Here is an 18,999-nt window from a genome sequence, read left to right as displayed (position 1 = left end):
CCGACAACTTGCATTTCATCATTCTAATAAAATATTTTGGCATATGGCATTCAGCTTTTAATGTTGTCATCTTTTGTAAAATCTTTGTAAAAATTATTTTATTGTTATTTATTTATCTATTAATATGAATTAATTTACTTTTATTATTATTATTATTATTATTATTATTATTTATATATATATATATATATATAATTTTTTTTTAAGTCTACCAAGGGGTGGGGTGGGTTCTAAATTTGCACAGCTGCTTTTTGTTTTATATTACTATTCCTAGAAGAAAATGTAATAAACAGTTGTTAACAAAAAATAAATAAATAAATATTTTGGCAAGACTTTACAAAAACATCCTATTAGTTAACATTAATTAATGCATTAACTAACATGAACAATGAACAATACATTTAATTTTCTTTGTTATTGTTAATACATTGTTCATTGTTAGTTCATGATAGTTTAGGTCCATTAAATAATATAAGCAGATACAACTTTTGATTTTAATAATGTATTAATAAATGTTGAAATAACCATTAACTAAGATTAATAAATGCTTTAGAAGTATTATCATGTTAGTTCATGTGAACTAATATAAAAAAATAAATGTTAACATATGGAGCCTTACTGAAAAATGTAACCAGTGTTTTATATTTAATGTTTAAACAGAATATTCTCAAAGAATATACTTAGAATTCATGCTGAAATGCTATACCTTTATTGTGATGATTTTATTAGGTGATGTATTACATTGTATTGTATTTTTTGTTTTAAGTAAACCTCTAATGAATACTTGAGTGCAGTACTTAACATCAAGCAGATGGACATACATAATTAATTATACATTACCTTACAATGATACTAAATGAATGCATTAACACAGTGGTTCTCAAACTTTTTACTGTGGCGAACCCCCTGGGGCATTTAACATTCTTCTGAGTACCCCCACTTAGATGTTTCACTTAAATGTTTAATATTTTCCTCAGGAATCAATGAAGTACATACAGCTTTAAAGGGATAGTTCACCCAAAAATGAAAATTCTGTCATTAATTACTCATCCTCATGTTGTTTCAACCCATAAGTCCTTCGTTCATCTTCGGAACACAAATTAAGATATTTTTGATCAAATCTGAGAGCTCTCTGACCCTCCGTAGACAGCAATGCAACTGCAATGTTCCCAGGTCCAGAAAAGTAGCAAGGACATCGGTAAAATTGTCCATGTGACATCAGTAGTTCAACCGTAATTTTACGAAGCTATGAGAATACATTTTCTAATTTAGTTCCTCCAAACGGAGTTCCTAGAACTAAAACCGTTCCTAGTTCCTGCGGTGCGAACACGCCAAAAAGTGGGTAGTTCCACAATTAGTTCAGGTACTATGAAAAGGTTCCCACGGTGCGAAAGACCCTACTGTCCTTGCTACGTTTCTGGACCTGGGAACATTTCAGTTGCATTGCTGTCTACGGAGGGTCAGAGAGCTCTCAGATTTGATCAAAAATATCTTAATTTGTGTTCCGAAGATGAACAAAGGTCTTACGGGTTTGGAACGACATGAGAGTGAGTAATTAATGACAGAATTTTCATTTTTGGGTGAACTATCCCTTTAACAACAGAGTCATTGGTTTAACGAACCAGTGTTGATCATGATACAGTATTTATTCTGTTTAATTCTAGAACCTAAAGAAGCAACATCTTTGTGTTGCAGAGAAGATTCAGTCTTGTGAAATCTTGCTAATGGTCATGGGAATGTCAGCTAGAGTACTAGAAGTATTCAAGCGAAGTATTCGGCTGGAGGTTGTGAGGCTGCTCTGAGTACGATGAGGTTTTCTTCTTTGAAATATGTTCTGGCATAGATATGACAGAAACTTGTTGTGCAGAGAAGCATAAATGAAGGGGTTGTAGCAAGCCGAGCTCATGGCTAACAAGTGGCATGACACCTGGATCACATTGACGTGATTCTTGCTCAGGATGGCGAAGTCGGTGTCCAGGTCGCGTATAAGGTTGACCACCTGCAAGGGAAGCCAGGAGAACGCGAATGACAGAACAGACACCAGTAGGAGTCGAAACGTCTTATGCCTCTTGCGCCCCCATTTTTCCTGGTTGGAAGGTGTAGCGGCCATGAGCCGAGGCGTAGCTCGGTGTTGCAGGTGGCAGGAGATTGCACAGTAGGATATGGAAACTGCTGCTAGAGGAACGAAATAAGAAAGGAGCAGGAAGAAACATGAATATATTAGACGACTGAGCTCCTGCCCCTGCCAGAACTCCTCACAAACCACCATTTCATGACCTGTTGCGCTCAGATCCAGGTAGACCGTGTGCAGAGCTGTTGGGGTGGACATTGCTAACGCACAGAGCCATATGCTGACCACCAACCACCCGCAGAAGGAACGACCTCCGCGACGGCGAATCGGGTATGCGACCACCACGTATCGGTCCACCGCAATGGCAGTTAATGACAGAACTGCTGCAAACACGGTCGCGGTCTGCATCAGGGTAACAAAATGACACATAAACTGGCCAAAAACCCAACCACGCTCATCAAAGGCGTAAAACGCAGTCAGAGGAACGCAGAACAGGCACATAACCAGGTCAACCAGGGCCAAGTTACCGATGAGGAAGTTTGTAGTGCTGTGAAGTTTCTTGTTCAGTCCGATGAGGATGAGGAGGAGAAGATTTCCAGAGCAAGCTACCAGGACGAGCATGGCATACAAAGGGATGAAGAGTGGCTTCAGGTCCATCAGGAGCTGCAGTCCACTGAATGATGAGGCAGATGCATCTAAAGTCACGTTTGTCCACGATTCGTTATGGAGATAGTCCATGTCCGCCGTGGTATGATGACAACAAATTGACACCTGTTTGAAAAAAGTGACATGTAAATAGAAGACATTGTAAATGTACTGTAAATAGAAACTGAATGTATATTTTACTGTAAGATTTTTTTAAGAGAGTTTTATTCAGCAGGGATGCCCTGAATTGATCAAAAGTGACACTAAAGACATGTTTAATGTTACAAAAGATTTCAAATAAATGCTGATTTCAATTACATGTAAAGACTGAATAATAAATGCTGCATTCCTTTCATCAAAGAATTCTGAAAAAATATATCACAACATCAATGAGTTATCAACATTGATAATAATAAATGTTTTATGCACCAAACCAGCATATTAGAATGATTTCTGAAGGATCATGTGACACTGAAGGCTTTAAAAGAATAAATAACATTTTAAAATATATTAAAATAGAAAACAGTTATTTTAAATTATAGTAATATTTCACAGTATTACTGTTTATACTGTATTTTTGAGAAAAGCCTAACAGACTTCTGAAAAAATATATATAAACCATATTAATATTACCATGACTTGCCGAAGCAAAACAATATACAATTGACCTGACATGAACAATATTAATTGAAATAATTATGAATATGAATAATTTTGTATATTTCTTACATAATCATAAATTTGTATACTGCTCATAGGAATAAACAAGAAATGTAACTATTTTGTGTTCTAAATGTATTGATTTCAATGGTTTCAAGGTGTTGGCAGCTAATAATACTGTGGTCAGCACTAACCATGTTTACCCTTGTGTATGAAAACTTGTATGTAATGTAGATTGGGTCTACATTGAATACATACATTCTTTAACCCTCTGTAGTTTTGTCAGAACAGACCTGCAACGCATTTTTTGGGTCACAACCAGCCTATTACGATCCACTGCTTTAGCAAAAGTAAATCACAATAAATGTGCTGCATTGCTGGAACATTTTACCCTGAAACAAATTCCATAATTCCTTGGACCTAAATGTCCTCTGTGATATCAGCACAGATCACTACACTAAACCGGCCCGGATTGGATGTCCACTTGGATTATTTGAGTGTGATTTAAAGTAGAGAGGTCATGTACTCTATGCCTGTAGAACAGAAAGGCCATTTCTAATCTACAATATAAAGGAAAGACTTGTGGCCAAGTAATCTACACCTTCCATACAAACTGATTAAATGAATAGACTACAGTGTGTGTACCACAAAACATAACAAACGTCTTCTCTTCTCATCGCATAAGTGATGTACAAATAACATCTTGAAATGATTCCTTGTCAGCACTGTGCGTTATTATTTTTGACTTCAGTATGATTATTGCAAGATTCACTCAATAGCAAATTGCAATAGCGAAACACTTCAGTTTCTGAAAGCTACAGTGCATTAGGTGTACCGAGGAACCACTTTTTTTCTGAGATAAAATTCCATGAACAGCCACTTGTGGACATTTTGGCTTCTATCTGTTAGAGGACCCTGGCAAGATATTAGCTGCTCAGACTTACATGTTTTCACTGTAAAGGATGAATGGAATAAAAAAAAGAAAGAAAAAAACAGCATCTGCTGTTGAAACAGTTTATTTATTTTCAGCAAATTAAATAAATGAAATGCATGGAAAGCCATTAACGTGATTTAATGTCAGTTTTAGTTGTGACAACATGCCCCATACTGGGAATGTTACTATAAAAGCATATAGGCTAATTATTAGATTAGTTCACCAAATGCATTCATATTGCCAGTCTAAGTGGATCTCCTTTATTAATGAACAGTTAAGGCCACTCTGAACATGCAGAGAACATTGTGAGACAGAAAGTCTCAAATAGACTACAATACGATCTGTTCTGAACATACTGCTGCCGCTTCCCAGCAGACTGTATATGAACAGCAGCACAGCTCAAATCTAAATGAAGCAGACAGCAGTTACATTACTCAGATCCTTCTCTCCTCAGATGTAATTTAACAGCTGTAATGGGGGAGCCAGTCCCCACAAAGCTAAAAGACAGATTAAATCCAATACTTGGATTTAAAAATCCTAAACTTGACTTACTTTTTAGTTTAGAGGACGAAAAACTCTTTTCGATGTATGAAATTATGATGATTGAATACCAATTATTAAATATAATATCCATGAAATGCATGTTTCCGAGTTAAATATTTTTACAATAAATATACGACTGTAAATTTCTACATCTTAAAAATTCCTTGTATCATTGTGTATTTAATATCGCTCTGTGCAATTCAATTAGCGCGCCAATTTAAACATTTTTCAACATACACAGCATTATTTTAGTTTAAGCTAAAACATTTTGCCCACCTTTGTCCTTTTGATCACTTCTTCAGTGGATGCTGCATGATCCAAGAACACTTAGTTTAAGAATACAGGTAAGACTTCTTCACAGACAGAGTAAATCACTTCGTTGCCTTTATTAAATACAACCCTAAATTTCCTCCTCAAAACGATCCCAACCCATGTACACTGAGCGCGAAGATCGCCGCCAGGCACGCGCACAGATGACTGGAGAGTTCCCATGACACGTCAATGCGAGGAACCTTCAGTAACGACCTGCCTTCTTATATACTGCTAGAAAAACTGTTGCGTTGTTCCAACATGATTTCACAAACCTTCTCATCGGCTAAATGAATAAACGTAATCAAATAAATAAAACTAATTGCATTAAATAAAATAAGAAAAAAAAAGAAATCATTTAACTAGGCATTAATTCAATAAAGTACAATTTAAAATAAAATAAAAACTTGCAAATACAGAATATTCGCTCGTCAAACGCTCCTATAATGTCCAACATGCTTTGTAATTAGGCATAGTTTCGTATTATTTAAATATTCTTTGTGTTAGTAAAGTAAGAATAGATAAATTAACGAGTCACTTAAACTAGACGTTAACCTGTTTTTTTCTTTTTTCTCTTGGTTCAATAATGCATCATACGGCAACATAAACTACTGAGCTCGATCAATATATTGCACACACAACAGCTTATGATGTTGAGGAGGAACTGGAAGCAGAAAACAAATTTGAATAATAAAATGTCAAAGTAAATAAAGCACTCATGCAATAAAAATGAACAATTTTACATGCATAATCGGAATAAGATTTGATAAATAATAATAAATAAAAAAAAATTGACCAACTGTGAAACAAAGCAATGATGCTTGAACAGTATAATGACAGGAACGCCCTGGAGTGCTGCCTCATCCATATTCAACAATAGTGACATCTATTGGTTACTGCTGGGCAAAAATATCAGCATGCATCACTACAAAGGTCACACAAGAATCTCATTATGGCTCCTTCATAGTTTTTATTATCCTTTCTGAATAAAGTGTACAATTACTAACATGTTTAGAGACAATAGGCATATTACACCTAACATTCTCTACTAATGTTTAGTGGCCATCCAGTCCACTGACATACACGATTGAATTCAGGGGACGAATGACAGATTTTCAGTTCATAGAAATATGCATGAAATAATGCATTTATAAATGTAATGTTTGTGTTTGTTTGGATTAGTGTATAAACAATACTACAGGAAAGGAGTATATAGCAAAAAAAAAAAATCCATTTAAATTCAGTAGTAAATAATAAAATTCACTTGATAACATGTGGAATGTTACATGATAAAATGTTGTCAAGTTTTCATGTTTGTACTTCTCTCAACAAATCAGATTTCTGCTTTTGCAGAGCATGTTACTTGGCAAATAAAAAAAATTTTTTTTAATTCATACATGTATTTCTTTCAGTCCTACAAATATGAGGATACAATAATGAATCTTGAGTTGAAACCAGATTTAGAGACATGCACAACCAAAGACAACTTCATAGAAATATGTGAATCAAATGATCCCATTAAATGATCCCATTAAATGGATCGCAATACTCCACAAGAAGACCTCATATACTCTTAATTCCCCCAACACTGCTGGTCAGTTATTGCTGTGATATGATTATTTCTCTGGGCTCGGGCACTCTTCCTCCTCACATGGCTTATCAGTTTGGGTTGAGTTGGCAGGAGCCTCACTGTTCTGTGTGGGCAAGAGAAGGTACTCCAGCTCTTCTGCGTTGATGGCCACCCTTTCAGGAGACAGCCAGCGCTTGAACTGCTCCAAAGCACTGCAGGATAGACAAGATCGACTAATTACACACAAACCAAAGAGCTGATTAGACTCATTTAACCACAGAAATAAATGGTTTTTTTTTTTTTAAATCATCAGCACAGAGAAAATGAATCTTTTGAAATTACCTAGAGCTCTGAATAATAGCCTAATCAAGGTCATTAATGAAAAAATTCTCAATATTCTAATTAAAATGTTGCAACTTTAGAGGATCTCAGGACCATCTACGAGCTGGTAAGGTATCATCACCATTCGCTACTCTCACCAGGGTGGGCTTCTTATCTGGCTAAGCAGCTGCAAGCATATTTTGCACACTTGCTATGGGTGATGTTGGGTCACAGACGCAATCCAAGAGTAAGTAAACAACAGAGTGATTCAAGCAGAATAAATTAAGTATTTTAGATTGGCCAAGTCAGAGTCCTGACCTTCCCCTGACATGTTATTGTGTAGTCTAAAGTAGACCATTCCAATGAGAAATTGTGGAAAATATGTATGATGGAACAGTCTGGTGTGGGTAGAATGCTCCTAAAAAGTATAAATACGCAAAGTAAGAGCCAACATCACAAAATTATTCCATTAATGACCCTATTTATTTTATTTTCTCAATGAAAGACACTGTTACATTCATTAATGTTATATATAACACACACACATATACATATATATATATATATTATGTTGTTTTTTTTTTTTTAAACTTCTCTTATGCTTAAGGCTCTATTTATTTGATCAAAAATACAGTAATATTGTGAAATATTATAATTTAAAATAAGTGTTTATACATTTTAAAATGGAATTATTCCTGTGATAGCAAATCTGAATTTTTCAGCATCATTATTCCAGTCTTCAGTGTCACGTGATCTTTTAGAAATCATTCTCGCAGTATATGCTGATTTGCTGCTCAAGAAATATTTCTTATTATTATCATCATCATCAATGTTGAAACCATTTCTTGTTATCATCATCAATGTGCTCCTTAATATTTTATGGATATATTTAATCAGGATTCTTTGATGAATAGAAAGTTAAAAACAACAACATTTATTAAAATTCGCATTTTTATAATATATGTAGACATAAACAATTATCCCATTTGCAGACATAAGTGAGACTGAATAGTTCAAGATCCCTAAAAGCAACAGATCTCATTCTTACCTCTGATCAAAGTTCCCTTCCTGGAACAATTCGGAGGTTTGCGCATCATGAAGGAATCTATCCCAGCATTCCTTTTTAGCCTGGGACAAGGAACGGAGCATTTCTCTTGATGTTACTTCATTCGATTGTCCCTTTATCCTCTTCAATCGATTTTCTGTAGCAACATAACATATTCTTAGAAACCAAATCAACAGTGGTATTAAATAACATGCTTATCAAATGTAATTTCCTGTACCTAAACTGGCAATGTAAACCTCAGAGTCAGCCATTGGTTCCCAGGGGCAGAAAGCAGCTCTGGGAGAGTTGGTCTGAGGGTTTCCTGGAGAGGAAGGCTCAAATGAGTCTGTAAACTGTCCACCATCCTGTTCCTGAGGCTCTGGCAGACTGGAGCAGATCTCAGACCACAGATCTCCACTAGATCGGACCGCATGGGTTTCGAAGTCGTCAATCATCACGTTTCTAGTAATTAAAGCGTTCATTTTAATGAAGAATCAGTTATAAACAATCTGCAGCGACATGCGTGTTGTAAACACATGGCATTTGTCAACATTCATGGTTTCAAAATGAAAAGTCAGGCCTGTCGGGTTTCTATAAAGGGGGAAAAAATGCTAAATTTGAACAGCGATCCATTACTCGTTGTTTATATAAGAAGATAACGTTATCAAAAGTCTTAATGATTGTTGACATTACTAGGTCTCAAGCAAACCCATATAATGGAGCAGTAGAAAATTATCACTCAAAAAATTAACATAGTAGTGCTTACCTTAAAGTACAATGTTCTCAATACACCTCAGACCTAAAGGGATATATTAAAAAGGGGTGGAAATACAAGCATTAGCATGTAAAACCCATCCTTCTGTCTTGCTTTGCCTTCATGGCTGCAGAGATGCACGTAACCGGCAGGGATTACCCAACGAATTTGATTGGCCGTTACACATGTCCATCAATAATTCCGTGATTGTGATTGGTCGTCGAGATGTGTTTGGAAACGCTACTTCCGTTTACTTCTTCAGCACGTTGACATCGGGTCGAAATTTACGAGTAAGGTTTTTGTTCTGTCTTGACAGTTATTTACTTGTAATTCATATACACCCATTCAGTCTCTGTTCCCATTTTAAAACCATATTATGCGATCTTGTACACGCGACGCTGCATGTTGTTCTTTTTATTGCTCGGGGATATTTCTGGTTGTGCGTTAAAAAACTACGTACAACATCTTTAAAGCCCAGTTTGTTGCGTATATACTAATATTTTGTTATTTCACTGTATATTTGGTGTTCGGCGTGTGAAATTTAGGTTAGGTCCGATTCTCACGTTTGTTGACCTGAATCAAGGACGCATGTTGGATGCATCAGCGGTCTGACATCCGAAGACAGGTAGATAATTATGCATCACAAATTTAATTACTTCTTTGGTTTTGTTTAGTTTACACAAAATCAAATTAATGTAATTTTTACCCTTTTGGAAAAAACATCTTAAATTAGTTTAGGTTTGCTGCTTTTAGTTAGTGTCCCAGCTTGTTAAGGCTGCTGAGTTAGCTGGATTTTAGGGTTTCAGGGACTTTGAAGACCGGCTTGATATAGTAAAAGTGGTTTAAGTTGGATATTTTTCAGCGAGGTTAGACTCAGGACAGGTGTATGTCAGAGTGAGTTTACAGACTGTCCTAACTTGGCAGTTGATGAAATCCAAACATCATTTGTTGCAGGCTCAGCTTGTTAGGCAATGCAGACGGTGCTCAGACTGGCAGCAGTAGCGGTCCCTATGGGTTTGCTGCTCTCCAGAACCATGGCATGGATCTCTAGTGGCAAAACACATATAGAACTCATCACCCGCTTAAAAGGTTAGTAGATAGATAGTGATATAAAAACCATACTTAGGCGTTATTGTACATCTCAATACACAAATGTCATTTAATGGATATAGATTCAGTTGTAAAGAGTTTAATGTTGTCATTCTGTGACAGATCATGGAGTTATCCGCAGTGACAGAGTGTTTAATGCCATGCTTGCCACTGATAGAGGGATTTATTCCAGAGACCACCCTTATGCTGACTCTCCCCAGTCCATAGGTGAATTTCACACATCAGCAGGCATATTGGTTTGAATATATGAAGCAAACTGGGAAGAAAAAACGCACAGCTATTTTTCACTCATATTGTGTGTGTGTGTGTGTGTGTGTGTGTGTGTGTGTGTGTGTTTTCTCTACAAAGGATACAAGGCTACAATCAGTGCCCCTCATATGGTAGGTCAGACAAACACCTCTGAAATAGATGCGACTGTTATACTTAATATACTATAATGAATGATTTGTTGTGTAGCATGCACATGCTCTTGAGGTCCTCAGTGACAAGTTAACAGAAGGAGCTTCAGCCTTGGATGTGGGTTCAGGAAGTGGATATCTCACTGCATGCTTTGCCAGAATGGTGAGTGTTGTGCTTTTTCAACATTTCATGCATGTTTTTATACATTTTTTTGGGGTAACACTTTATTTTAAGGTGTCATAATACAGAGTGATTACCTAGTTAAGTACTTAGTAGTAGCCATTGTACTTACATGAAACAAAATGTATTTACCATGTAACTAAGTTATTGAACAGCCTGTAATTACAGTTTGTAATTATGTAGATGTAATAGGCAGCTGCTGTTACACATATGTGCTACAGCTACTTGTACACTTAAGTACAATCTTGATACACTTTATTTTAAGTAGCTTATGCCTGTGTAATATGTAATTTTAATGTAATTAGAAAGGTATTACATGTATTTAAGCTGTGTACTGGTGGGTTAAATCAGACTAAGGTGCAGCTGGATAAGGTGTACAGTATAGATGCACATGAAGTACACTTAAATACAATCTTGATACAATTTATTTTAAGCATCTTATGTCTGTGTACTTACATTTATAATTAAGTTGTATAAAGTCTGCAACACATATGTAACAATCTTTTGATTACATAAGTAGCTGTGTAACAGACTCGGTCTGTTACATATGTGTAACAGTAGCAGTAACAATTATTTTATTTAATTAGATATACTGATTCCTGTTGTATATATTTTGCTATGTTTATTCTACAGGTAGGGCCCTCTGGAAAAGTAGTGGGAATTGACCACATAGATGAGCTGGTGCAAGCCTCTGTGAAAAATGTCCAGGCGGATGATCCAGAATTGCTTTCCTCTGGACGAATTAAATTAGTGGGTGAGTGATTAAAATTATTTGTTAAATAATTATTGTTTTTTTCTTGTACAATGAAGCACAAACATTCTCATCGGACCTGTTTATGACAACTTGTTTTTGTGAAATGTTTTTTCTTCCCTTGCAGTGGGTGATGGACGGTTGGGCTATCCTGATGAAGCCCCCTATGATGCCATTCACGTTGGAGCAGCAGCTCCTACACTCCCTAAAGCTGTATGCACATAATGAATTAGACTTAATTGTTGCTCACATAGCCTGCAGTAGTCTTATTTAAACATATGCATCAACAGCTCCTGGAACAGTTGAAACCAGGTGGGAGACTTGTTTTGCCTGTGGGCCCAGAGGGTGGAAGCCAAGTTCTGGAGCAGTATGACCGTCAGAGCGATGGTACTTTCCTCAGGAAAGCGCTGATGGGTGTGGTTTACGTCCCACTGACAGACAAACACCGCCAGTGGCCAAGGTATGCATCCAGTCCTTATGAGATAAAGCAGAACAGAGTGATTTCTATTGCACTGGAGCTCATCACAACTGTGTGGCTGTTGATTTGTTTCTCTTCCCAGTGATGAGCTCTGATTGCAGTATGGTTGCCCCTGCAGGAGATGGCGCTGGTGCTGTGGTTCAGAAAGCCCATAGGGCTGAGGGAACGCCTCCCATCCCATCTCCACCTGCTGCCTAGCAACACACTCGTCTCGATCATTCAGATTCTTGACTTAAAACTGAGGTTCAAATGCAGCGACTGCTAGAGGACTGAAACGAATGCTGTAATTTCTGAGGAGGTGTCTCTTCACATACTTAAACTGAGTGAGCAAGAACTTCCATATGTAAGGCTTGTGATCTCAGTAGCTTCATAAGTGACCATGTGTTCAGTTTTAACATACTATACAGCAAGAAGCAATCGAAATAGAGTACAGTTATGTGTGGAAATGTAACTGCTACCGTGCTACCTTTTGATGAATCATTTCGATGTCTCACTACTAAGTTATATGCCAAGACTTAAATAAAGGGGAAACAAAAATACTTTTAGCTAATTAAATTTAAAAAATTAGTTTAAAAACTTATTCTCTTTTCTTTCTTTTTTTTGTAGTCTGTGCATGGACTCAGATTTTGAGTTGAAGTGTTGCTGTTGTCTTATCGACTGTGTAATTTGATTCAAGTTTGATTTGAATTAATCTGAAAAATTTTATATTAATCTACACATTAAATGTAGAATGTTAATTGTGTATACAATTAAATGTAAACATAATATAAGCCCTTGTGGTGTTTTTTCTTTTATTTGATCAAATTAATAAAGCTCAGTATACTATGATGTGTGATTTCTGAACTACCTTAAACTATACATTTTTTTTATCCTTGCCAAGAATTATTAAATATATATAAATACATAGAAATGCATTAAAAAGTGTAGAGAAAAAAATAAGAAAAATTAATGCACATATATCTTGTGAAGAGGTATACCAGTGTCATTAGGAAAAAATTAATTCACTTGTGTGAAGAGATTATTTGCAAAAACAGATGTTCAAAAATCATGGTTTTTATTATGTTAACATGTTTTTATTGTGTTAATTAACTACATTTTTAAAGTCATTTTCAACCTAATCAAAATAACCCAACTGCAGCTTGATTGAGATGAATTGGAATGCACAATGAAAAAAATCGTGTTTTTTTTTAATTGTTAAAAACGGAGTTATCTGTTTTTGCAAATGAACACTTCGTGTGGTCAACAATAGCTATTATTGATTTAAATGTGTTCAATGTTCAGCAAATGTGTGCATGAAAATAACTCAAAAAATGCATCAAGTCACAAAAAATGGGAAGAAACTAAAAATTATACAAATACGTATGTAATACATTTAATTAGGCCTGCGAAAGTGTGTAGAAAAGTAGATACAAAACTTTACTTTTTTTATTAATATTATTGAACATAAACAAAAAAATAAACAGTTACAGCTCAAAACAGATTATAACAACAAAACTAGAAGATACAAAACTTTACACCACAAATAATTCGTAAACACGTGACGTCATCTGATGTCATCAACCCGGGACGGAAACAGTTCTGTCGCGGAGCCGCTGGATGGCATGCTTCACGTGCGTGAAGGGGAAGGTTGCGGGTTTAAATGTGTTACTTTGCGTTGGAAAAAGAGAAAACAGTCGTTTTCTGAGACACCTGTATCGGAACACAAACGTGAGAGTTAAAACTCTGGGAACGCTTCGGACAGCGCAAGTGTCCTTCATAAACTTGAATTTCTCAAAACAACAGTCCTACACTGCAGCGCGCGCCATGGACACTAAAGATGCCACAGCTGAAGAAGACGGCTGTGATGCGGACAGCGCTGTTAGAACAAACCGCGGTAAACGTAAAAACGAGGAGACAGGTGAGGCAGCGAAACAAGGCAACCGCAAGAAGCACAAGAAGTGCGGGAAACAGCTGCGTGCCGGAGAGCGGTACGTGCCTCCTCCACAGAAACGCAACCCGGGTGTGAGTTTCAGCCAAGAACATTTTGCGGAAACCTCCTACTATTTTGAAGGCGGTCTTCGCAAAGTGTATCCTTATTATTTTGATTTTACAACTTACTGTAAGGGACGCTGGATTGGTAAAACACTACTAGAGGTTTTTAAGAGTGAATTCCGGGCGGAGTCTTTGGATTACTATAACAAGGCTGTCAAAGAAGGGCGTATTAAATTGAATGAAACGCCAGTGGATGACCTGAATATAATATTAAAGGTAAGTCATCACGTGACAACACTCATTGACTGTCACTTTATGTGTGCTGCTTTGTTTACTTGTCTTTTGCTCGTCTAGAACAATGACTTTATGAGGAACACGGTGCATCGGCATGAGCCCCCTGTGAGTGGGAGGCCCTTGGAGGTTCTGGTGGATGATGGAGAAGTGGTGGTGGTGGATAAACCCGCCTCACTTCCTGTGCATCCCTGTGGCCGCTACCGTCACAATACTGTCATTTTCGTTCTGGGAAAGGAGAAAGGCCTTACTGGCCTCCACACTGTACATCGGCTGGACCGCCTCACCTCAGGTGTGCTGCTGTTTGCTCGTACACTCGAGGTCTCCAAAAAACTGGATGCGATGGTTCGTGAGAGACAGGTAAGACAAACTTTCTGAATGACACACATTTGGTGAACAGTCTTAAAAATTCTGCATCCTGTCAGTCACAGTTTGCAGTTGTTGAAATTAGGGCTGCAACTAACGATTATTTTAATAATCGATTAATCTGTCGATTATTTTTTCGATTAATCGATGAATCGGATAAAAAAAAGAAAAGCATTCATTTCCAACCCTTTATTCAAAAACAGAACTAAAATCTTTAGAAAGTGCACAAACATGTTGCTCCTTGAACATCCCTGAGCTGTTATAATAATAATAAAATAAAATAAAAATGGACTAACACAAAAAACATACACATGTATGCTTTACATCTGCCAAATATATAGACTTTTTGGGAGTGCAAAAATTTAATAATTTAACAACACTGCGTCGTTAGCGTTGGTGTTGTATCAGACACTTGCATTTAACATTATATGAAAATCAAGCTCAAATGGAGTTAATGTTTTTGACCAGAGAATGACGGAGATGGAGTGTTTTGTCTGTCGTTAGAACGGCTGTAACTGTTATCTGAAGCAGCAAGTGCATTATGCTTTCATCAACTTTTACAGGTTATATAACTTTGATTGTAGCTATATGAGCGCTTAGTTTTTCTTGTTGTTTAATACACTTGGCCAAAATCTCAAATTAAGCGCTTATGCACATAATGCACAGGATATTTAAAACGATATAGACGGCAAATAACTAATTCTTCTCCACTCTTCAAACACACAAAAACATTATCCTTTACTGACATAGTGTTTGAGTAAAGAAAACGCTGTACTATTCAAACACCAATTATTTATTCACCCTTGCATTGCGAAAAAGCAGAGATCTCATCTTCTCCAGGCTGTGCGCGCGCGTCAATCTGAACGGAGGCGGGTGAAGTTACGAGGTCTCGCTGAGAGCTCGATGATCCAATGGCGTTACGAAGTTTTACTGACAAGTTATTTTAATGCTTATCATTGGTTTACTACTATTAAAACTCTCTGATTTAAAATAATAAAAACGAATTATAAGCGACTCAAGTTTGGATAATTTTTCACAGCACCTGACTGGGCTAGGGTATGGCAACTGCCATACTCTGCCATACGCAAACGCCGCCCCTGCTCCCACACCTTGGATGACTTGGGTCGCACGGATTTCTCTGCCTCCGCCATATCTTTCCTCTACCTCCGCTCGTTTTTTTTTTATTTATGAGGCGCCAAACTCTGCTAGCATCCGTGCGCGAGAGAGACCGAGTGTGTTCACTCCGCTCCGCGCTCAACTAAAGTTTTTTTTTTTTAAATAATCAAACGTCTCCGCGTCGCGCGACACAACGAATCGATTATGAAATTCGTTGCCAACGCTTTTAGTAATCGATTTTTATCGATTTAATCGATTCGTTGTTGCAGCCCTAGTTGAAATCTGCTTGCAGTGGTAGTGTTAGGGGTATGCTGACCCATAGACTTGTGGAGAACTGAGTGTCGCTTTAAAAATAAAATAGAAAAAATCATTCATTTAAAAAATTAAAAAATAGAAATGTAAATGTATCACTTTTCAAATTAACATAAGCAGTCATTAAATTCAGTTTATTTAATTTGTTTAAATATCTTTTTAAGTGTAATAATTGCAACAATTTAAATTGCATTTTTTAAAGCATTTACAAATTTATTTTATATTTTTTGGAAAATCAAGTTAAAAAATTTCATTGGACAGTTCACACATGGAAGCAACCAACCAACTTTATACTAAATTTTACGACACATCCTCCATAAAACGAGGCATGACTACTAGTATAATGTGTGGAGAAATGTTGCAATATTTGAAATGCATATGCTTACGCAAATGTAACCTTACAGACACATCTGTTTTATATGGTCATTGATGTTTTAATTTGGTTTAAATAAATATTACATAATGTTAACTTTGACTTTGGGCTAAAATCTTCTAAAAACATTTGCCTGTGCATCAAAGAGACATGTCTCAAACTTGTTCCCATGTAAACTGTACAAATCCTTCAACTTAATTGTAAAATGGATAGAAAAGCGTTTGGCAAAAGAATAAAGAAAAACATTTAGAAAATGGCTAAAGAAAAGCAATTACACTGCTTTTTTCTAATGGTTTTAAAACTCACATTTAAATATCAGTTATTATGTGTTTTGTTACAATTAAATAATATTCTTAACATGAATTCAAGTTTTATTTGCTTGTGTGTGTGTGTATATATGTGTGTATGTGTATATATATATTTGTCTGTTTGTAAAGTGAATTATTAATGTATTATTTTCATGTTACATTTTACTACATTTTTAAACGTGAATGAAATAAATGGAGGAAAAATTTTATATTGTGGCCACAAATTAAGAATCTGCTCCCTCAACATAATATGTGGCCATGTTTTATTAATTTATTTAACCTTTTTTCCCCCTTGCATGTCGTGGAGGTCTCTATACTTAAATATTAGCTAGAAATGACACATGCAATCTCTAAAAGTCTAAACGGTCTATAACATGTATTTAGAAAATAGATCAGGTGAATTTTCATTTTATGCCGATTTTAAATGTACTTTTCTTTTTCTCACAGTTAGAGAAGGAGTATGTGTGTCGTGTGGAAGGGGAGTTTCCAGAGAGTGAGGTGGTGTGTGAGGAACCCATCCTGGTAGTGTCCTTCCGCGTGGGCCTCTGTAGGGTGGATCCCAAAGGCAAAGAATCCCGCACAGTTTTCCAGAGACTGAGCTATAACGGGCGCTCTAGTGTGGTCCGCTGTCTGCCTCTCACAGGACGTACACACCAGATTCGTGTTCATCTTCAGTTCCTTGGCTTTCCAATCCTCAGTGATCCCATCTATGGGTCTTCTGCTTGGGGTCCAAACAGAGCCAAAGGAGGGCTAGTGGGTATGAGTGATGAAGAACTTCTAGAAGCTCTTATAGAAGAGCATCGTTCAAAGGAGAGTCTGCACTTGTTGGATTTGCCTCATGAAGAGGTCTCAGGAAAGCAAGGGCGGAAGACAGAGTGTATTGATGGTGCTCAAGGACACAGTGACCAAATAATTGCACCTGAGTCGAGTGGTGTTGCGTGTGATGACATTTCCTGTAAATTGACACAGGAGAAAGTGAAGGCAGAAGGTAGTCAAGAACTTCACAAGAGCACATCTTCTGCTGAGATTGAGGGGGAGCTGAATGGCGCTCATAAAGAAAAGGATTCAGTATCAGATGAAGACTCCAGAACTGCAAAATCTAATGCTTTTGTCAGAGATAATTTATGTGGCGAGTGTAAAATTGTGAGACCTGACCCAACGGAGAAGGACTTTATTATGTACCTACACGCTGTACGCTACAAAGGACCTGACTTTGAATACTCCACCCAAATGCCTGACTGGGCTAAAGAAGACTGGCTTCAGGATTAAACTAAACTCGGATGTATTCATGCATCATTTGTTACTTGATATATAAGGACTGGGTTTTTAAGAAAAATCTTCCTTGGATTACTGAATATATTCAGTGTGAATTCAAAATGACTTTTTAATTTCTTTTCATTCACTGATTTCTTAGTCAGTACTAGAAACAGTACAGTACTCAGTTTTTTTTTTTTAATTCCTTATATTTGAAAAGGACACCATCCCATCTGACATGAACATACAGCAATAAAAGAGTTTTTTTGAGGGAATGAAAATAAAGCATGTTTTTTTTTTTTAAATATACTTTTCTTCTCCCCCTTCAGTAACAGTAAGTTAGTACAATTTTAATTAAAATGCCATGCAAATGCCATGTTATGCATATAAATGAATCTGAGGTTTTTAATTGTCTAATGAAGTCTATTTTCAACCTCTTGTGAACTAAAAACCACCAAAGAAAGTCAGAAATACATTGCAGTATAGCCTCAATTAAAAATATTTGATTTTTTATTGAACTTCATCATAGTTTATCTTCAGACAACTTCAAATCTGACTTTACGCACAGGCTATCAACAACAGTAGTTCCACACCAGCAGGATTTATAATACAGCTGCATAATTTCTGGGAAAAACATTTTTTGGCACAAAATCATTCTTATATTTTGGCACTTTGTTTTTTTAAGATGCTTTGACAATGTCAAGTACACATCCGCTGGCCTTAATGAAGTAACATTAAATCAATCTGAATATAAAAAGGATGTTCTTTCTAGCAAAACATTTTGCAGTATAACTGACATTTGCTAAGATTCCAGTTTCATAAAGGATTGACATCTTTGTGCACATCACAAAACACCACTTTTTACATACAACCTTTTGCATTCTAAACAATGCGTATCTTTCAAATACATACTGAACACAGAGTTAACACTCACAGTCTTGTATAGGGTTCAAATGTGGTATTGCATTTTTTCATAAATCTGGGATATTAGTGAAACATGTCCACACACTGAAGCATTCAGATTAAAGAATTGTAATTGGCCTATATACTGATGGGCAGTCATTGTCTTTTTTTAAAAGATGTACTTCTATGGCTCTGGCAATAAAAAAATGATCTTTCCTTACAGCTTTTATGAAAAGTTAAAAAATGTAAAATTTTATCATAACATGCGATAAAATGTGTAAAACAGTTATAGCCACAGTAGCAAGCACATCTATGCCAAGTGTTCCTGGCATAAA

General features: G+C 36.3%; 4 protein-coding genes across 7 annotated transcripts; 2 read left to right on the top strand and 2 right to left on the bottom strand.

Annotated features, from left to right (window-relative positions):
- Window positions 1–1,702: 1,702 nt before the first annotated feature.
- Window positions 1,703–5,248, bottom strand: prlh2r (prolactin releasing hormone 2 receptor). Its single transcript, XM_058750344.1, has 2 exons — window positions 5,130–5,248; window positions 1,703–2,842 (listed from the first exon to the last, which is right to left on the bottom strand). The coding sequence occupies exon 2, from the start codon at window positions 2,807–2,809 to the stop codon at window positions 1,703–1,705; it is 1,107 nt and encodes a 368-aa protein (XP_058606327.1). The 5' UTR covers window positions 2,810–2,842; window positions 5,130–5,248.
- An 853-nt stretch (window positions 5,249–6,101) lies between these two features.
- Window positions 6,102–9,015, bottom strand: ccdc32 (coiled-coil domain containing 32). The gene is made up of 4 exons (XM_058750349.1): window positions 8,865–9,015; window positions 8,337–8,560; window positions 8,102–8,255; window positions 6,102–6,944 (listed from the first exon to the last, which is right to left on the bottom strand). The coding sequence occupies exons 2-4, from the start codon at window positions 8,551–8,553 to the stop codon at window positions 6,779–6,781; spliced, it is 537 nt and encodes a 178-aa protein (XP_058606332.1). The 5' UTR covers window positions 8,554–8,560; window positions 8,865–9,015; the 3' UTR covers window positions 6,102–6,778.
- Window positions 9,016–9,042: 27 nt separating this feature from the next.
- Window positions 9,043–12,598, top strand: pcmtl (l-isoaspartyl protein carboxyl methyltransferase, like). Of its 4 annotated transcripts, none has more exons than XM_058750345.1 (10): window positions 9,046–9,142; window positions 9,398–9,477; window positions 9,807–9,941; window positions 10,065–10,169; window positions 10,311–10,342; window positions 10,419–10,523; window positions 11,175–11,295; window positions 11,420–11,505; window positions 11,583–11,752; window positions 11,889–12,598. In XM_058750345.1, exons 3-10 carry the CDS (start codon window positions 9,824–9,826, stop codon window positions 11,923–11,925), a joined length of 774 nt encoding a protein of 257 aa, XP_058606328.1. In that variant the 5' UTR covers window positions 9,046–9,142; window positions 9,398–9,477; window positions 9,807–9,823; the 3' UTR covers window positions 11,926–12,598. The 4 variants fall into 4 exon arrangements, with proteins under 4 accessions (XP_058606330.1, XP_058606328.1, XP_058606331.1 ...); XM_058750348.1 differs by having other exon boundaries at window positions 11,853–12,598; XM_058750347.1 differs by lacking the exon at window positions 9,398–9,477 and having other exon boundaries at window positions 9,043–9,142.
- Window positions 12,599–13,312: 714 nt separating this feature from the next.
- rpusd2 (RNA pseudouridine synthase domain containing 2) lies at window positions 13,313–18,905 on the top strand. The gene is made up of 3 exons (XM_058750059.1): window positions 13,313–14,017; window positions 14,096–14,392; window positions 16,955–18,905. The coding sequence occupies exons 1-3, from the start codon at window positions 13,367–13,369 to the stop codon at window positions 17,774–17,776; spliced, it is 1,770 nt and encodes a 589-aa protein (XP_058606042.1). The 5' UTR covers window positions 13,313–13,366; the 3' UTR covers window positions 17,777–18,905.
- Window positions 18,906–18,999: the final 94 nt, after the last annotated feature.

The sequence above is a fragment of the Onychostoma macrolepis genome, chromosome 17, assembly GCF_012432095.1.
Source record: "Onychostoma macrolepis isolate SWU-2019 chromosome 17, ASM1243209v1, whole genome shotgun sequence".
Lineage (NCBI taxonomy): Eukaryota > Metazoa > Chordata > Actinopteri > Cypriniformes > Cyprinidae > Onychostoma > Onychostoma macrolepis.
Note: the sequence above shows the minus strand (reverse complement) of the source record. Positions and strands in the feature narration are given on the sequence as shown.

Excerpts from the sequence above, each read along its gene's own strand:
- prlh2r (XM_058750344.1), bottom strand. The coding sequence starts at position 2,809 with ATGGACTATCTCCATAACGAATCGTGGACAAACGTGACTTTAGATGCA.
- ccdc32 (XM_058750349.1), bottom strand. The coding sequence starts at position 8,553 with ATGATTGACGACTTCGAAACCCATGCGGTCCGATCTAGTGGAGATCTG. Across the intron at positions 8,256-8,336 it reads GGTTTACATTGCCAGTTTAG|AAAATCGATTGAAGAGGATA; the intron begins GTACAGGAAATT and ends ATGTTGCTACAG. Across the intron at positions 6,945-8,101 it reads GAAGGGAACTTTGATCAGAG|TGCTTTGGAGCAGTTCAAGC; the intron begins GTAAGAATGAGA and ends TCTATCCTGCAG.
- pcmtl (XM_058750347.1), top strand. The coding sequence starts at position 9,824 with ATGCAGACGGTGCTCAGACTGGCAGCAGTAGCGGTCCCTATGGGTTTG. Across the intron at positions 11,296-11,419 it reads TGGACGAATTAAATTAGTGG|TGGGTGATGGACGGTTGGGC; the intron begins GTGAGTGATTAA and ends CTTCCCTTGCAG. Across the intron at positions 11,753-11,888 it reads AAACACCGCCAGTGGCCAAG|GAGATGGCGCTGGTGCTGTG; the intron begins GTATGCATCCAG and ends TTGCCCCTGCAG.
- rpusd2 (XM_058750059.1), top strand. The coding sequence starts at position 13,367 with ATGGCATGCTTCACGTGCGTGAAGGGGAAGGTTGCGGGTTTAAATGTG. Across the intron at positions 14,018-14,095 it reads ACCTGAATATAATATTAAAG|AACAATGACTTTATGAGGAA; the intron begins GTAAGTCATCAC and ends TTGCTCGTCTAG. Across the intron at positions 14,393-16,954 it reads CGATGGTTCGTGAGAGACAG|TTAGAGAAGGAGTATGTGTG; the intron begins GTAAGACAAACT and ends TTTTTCTCACAG.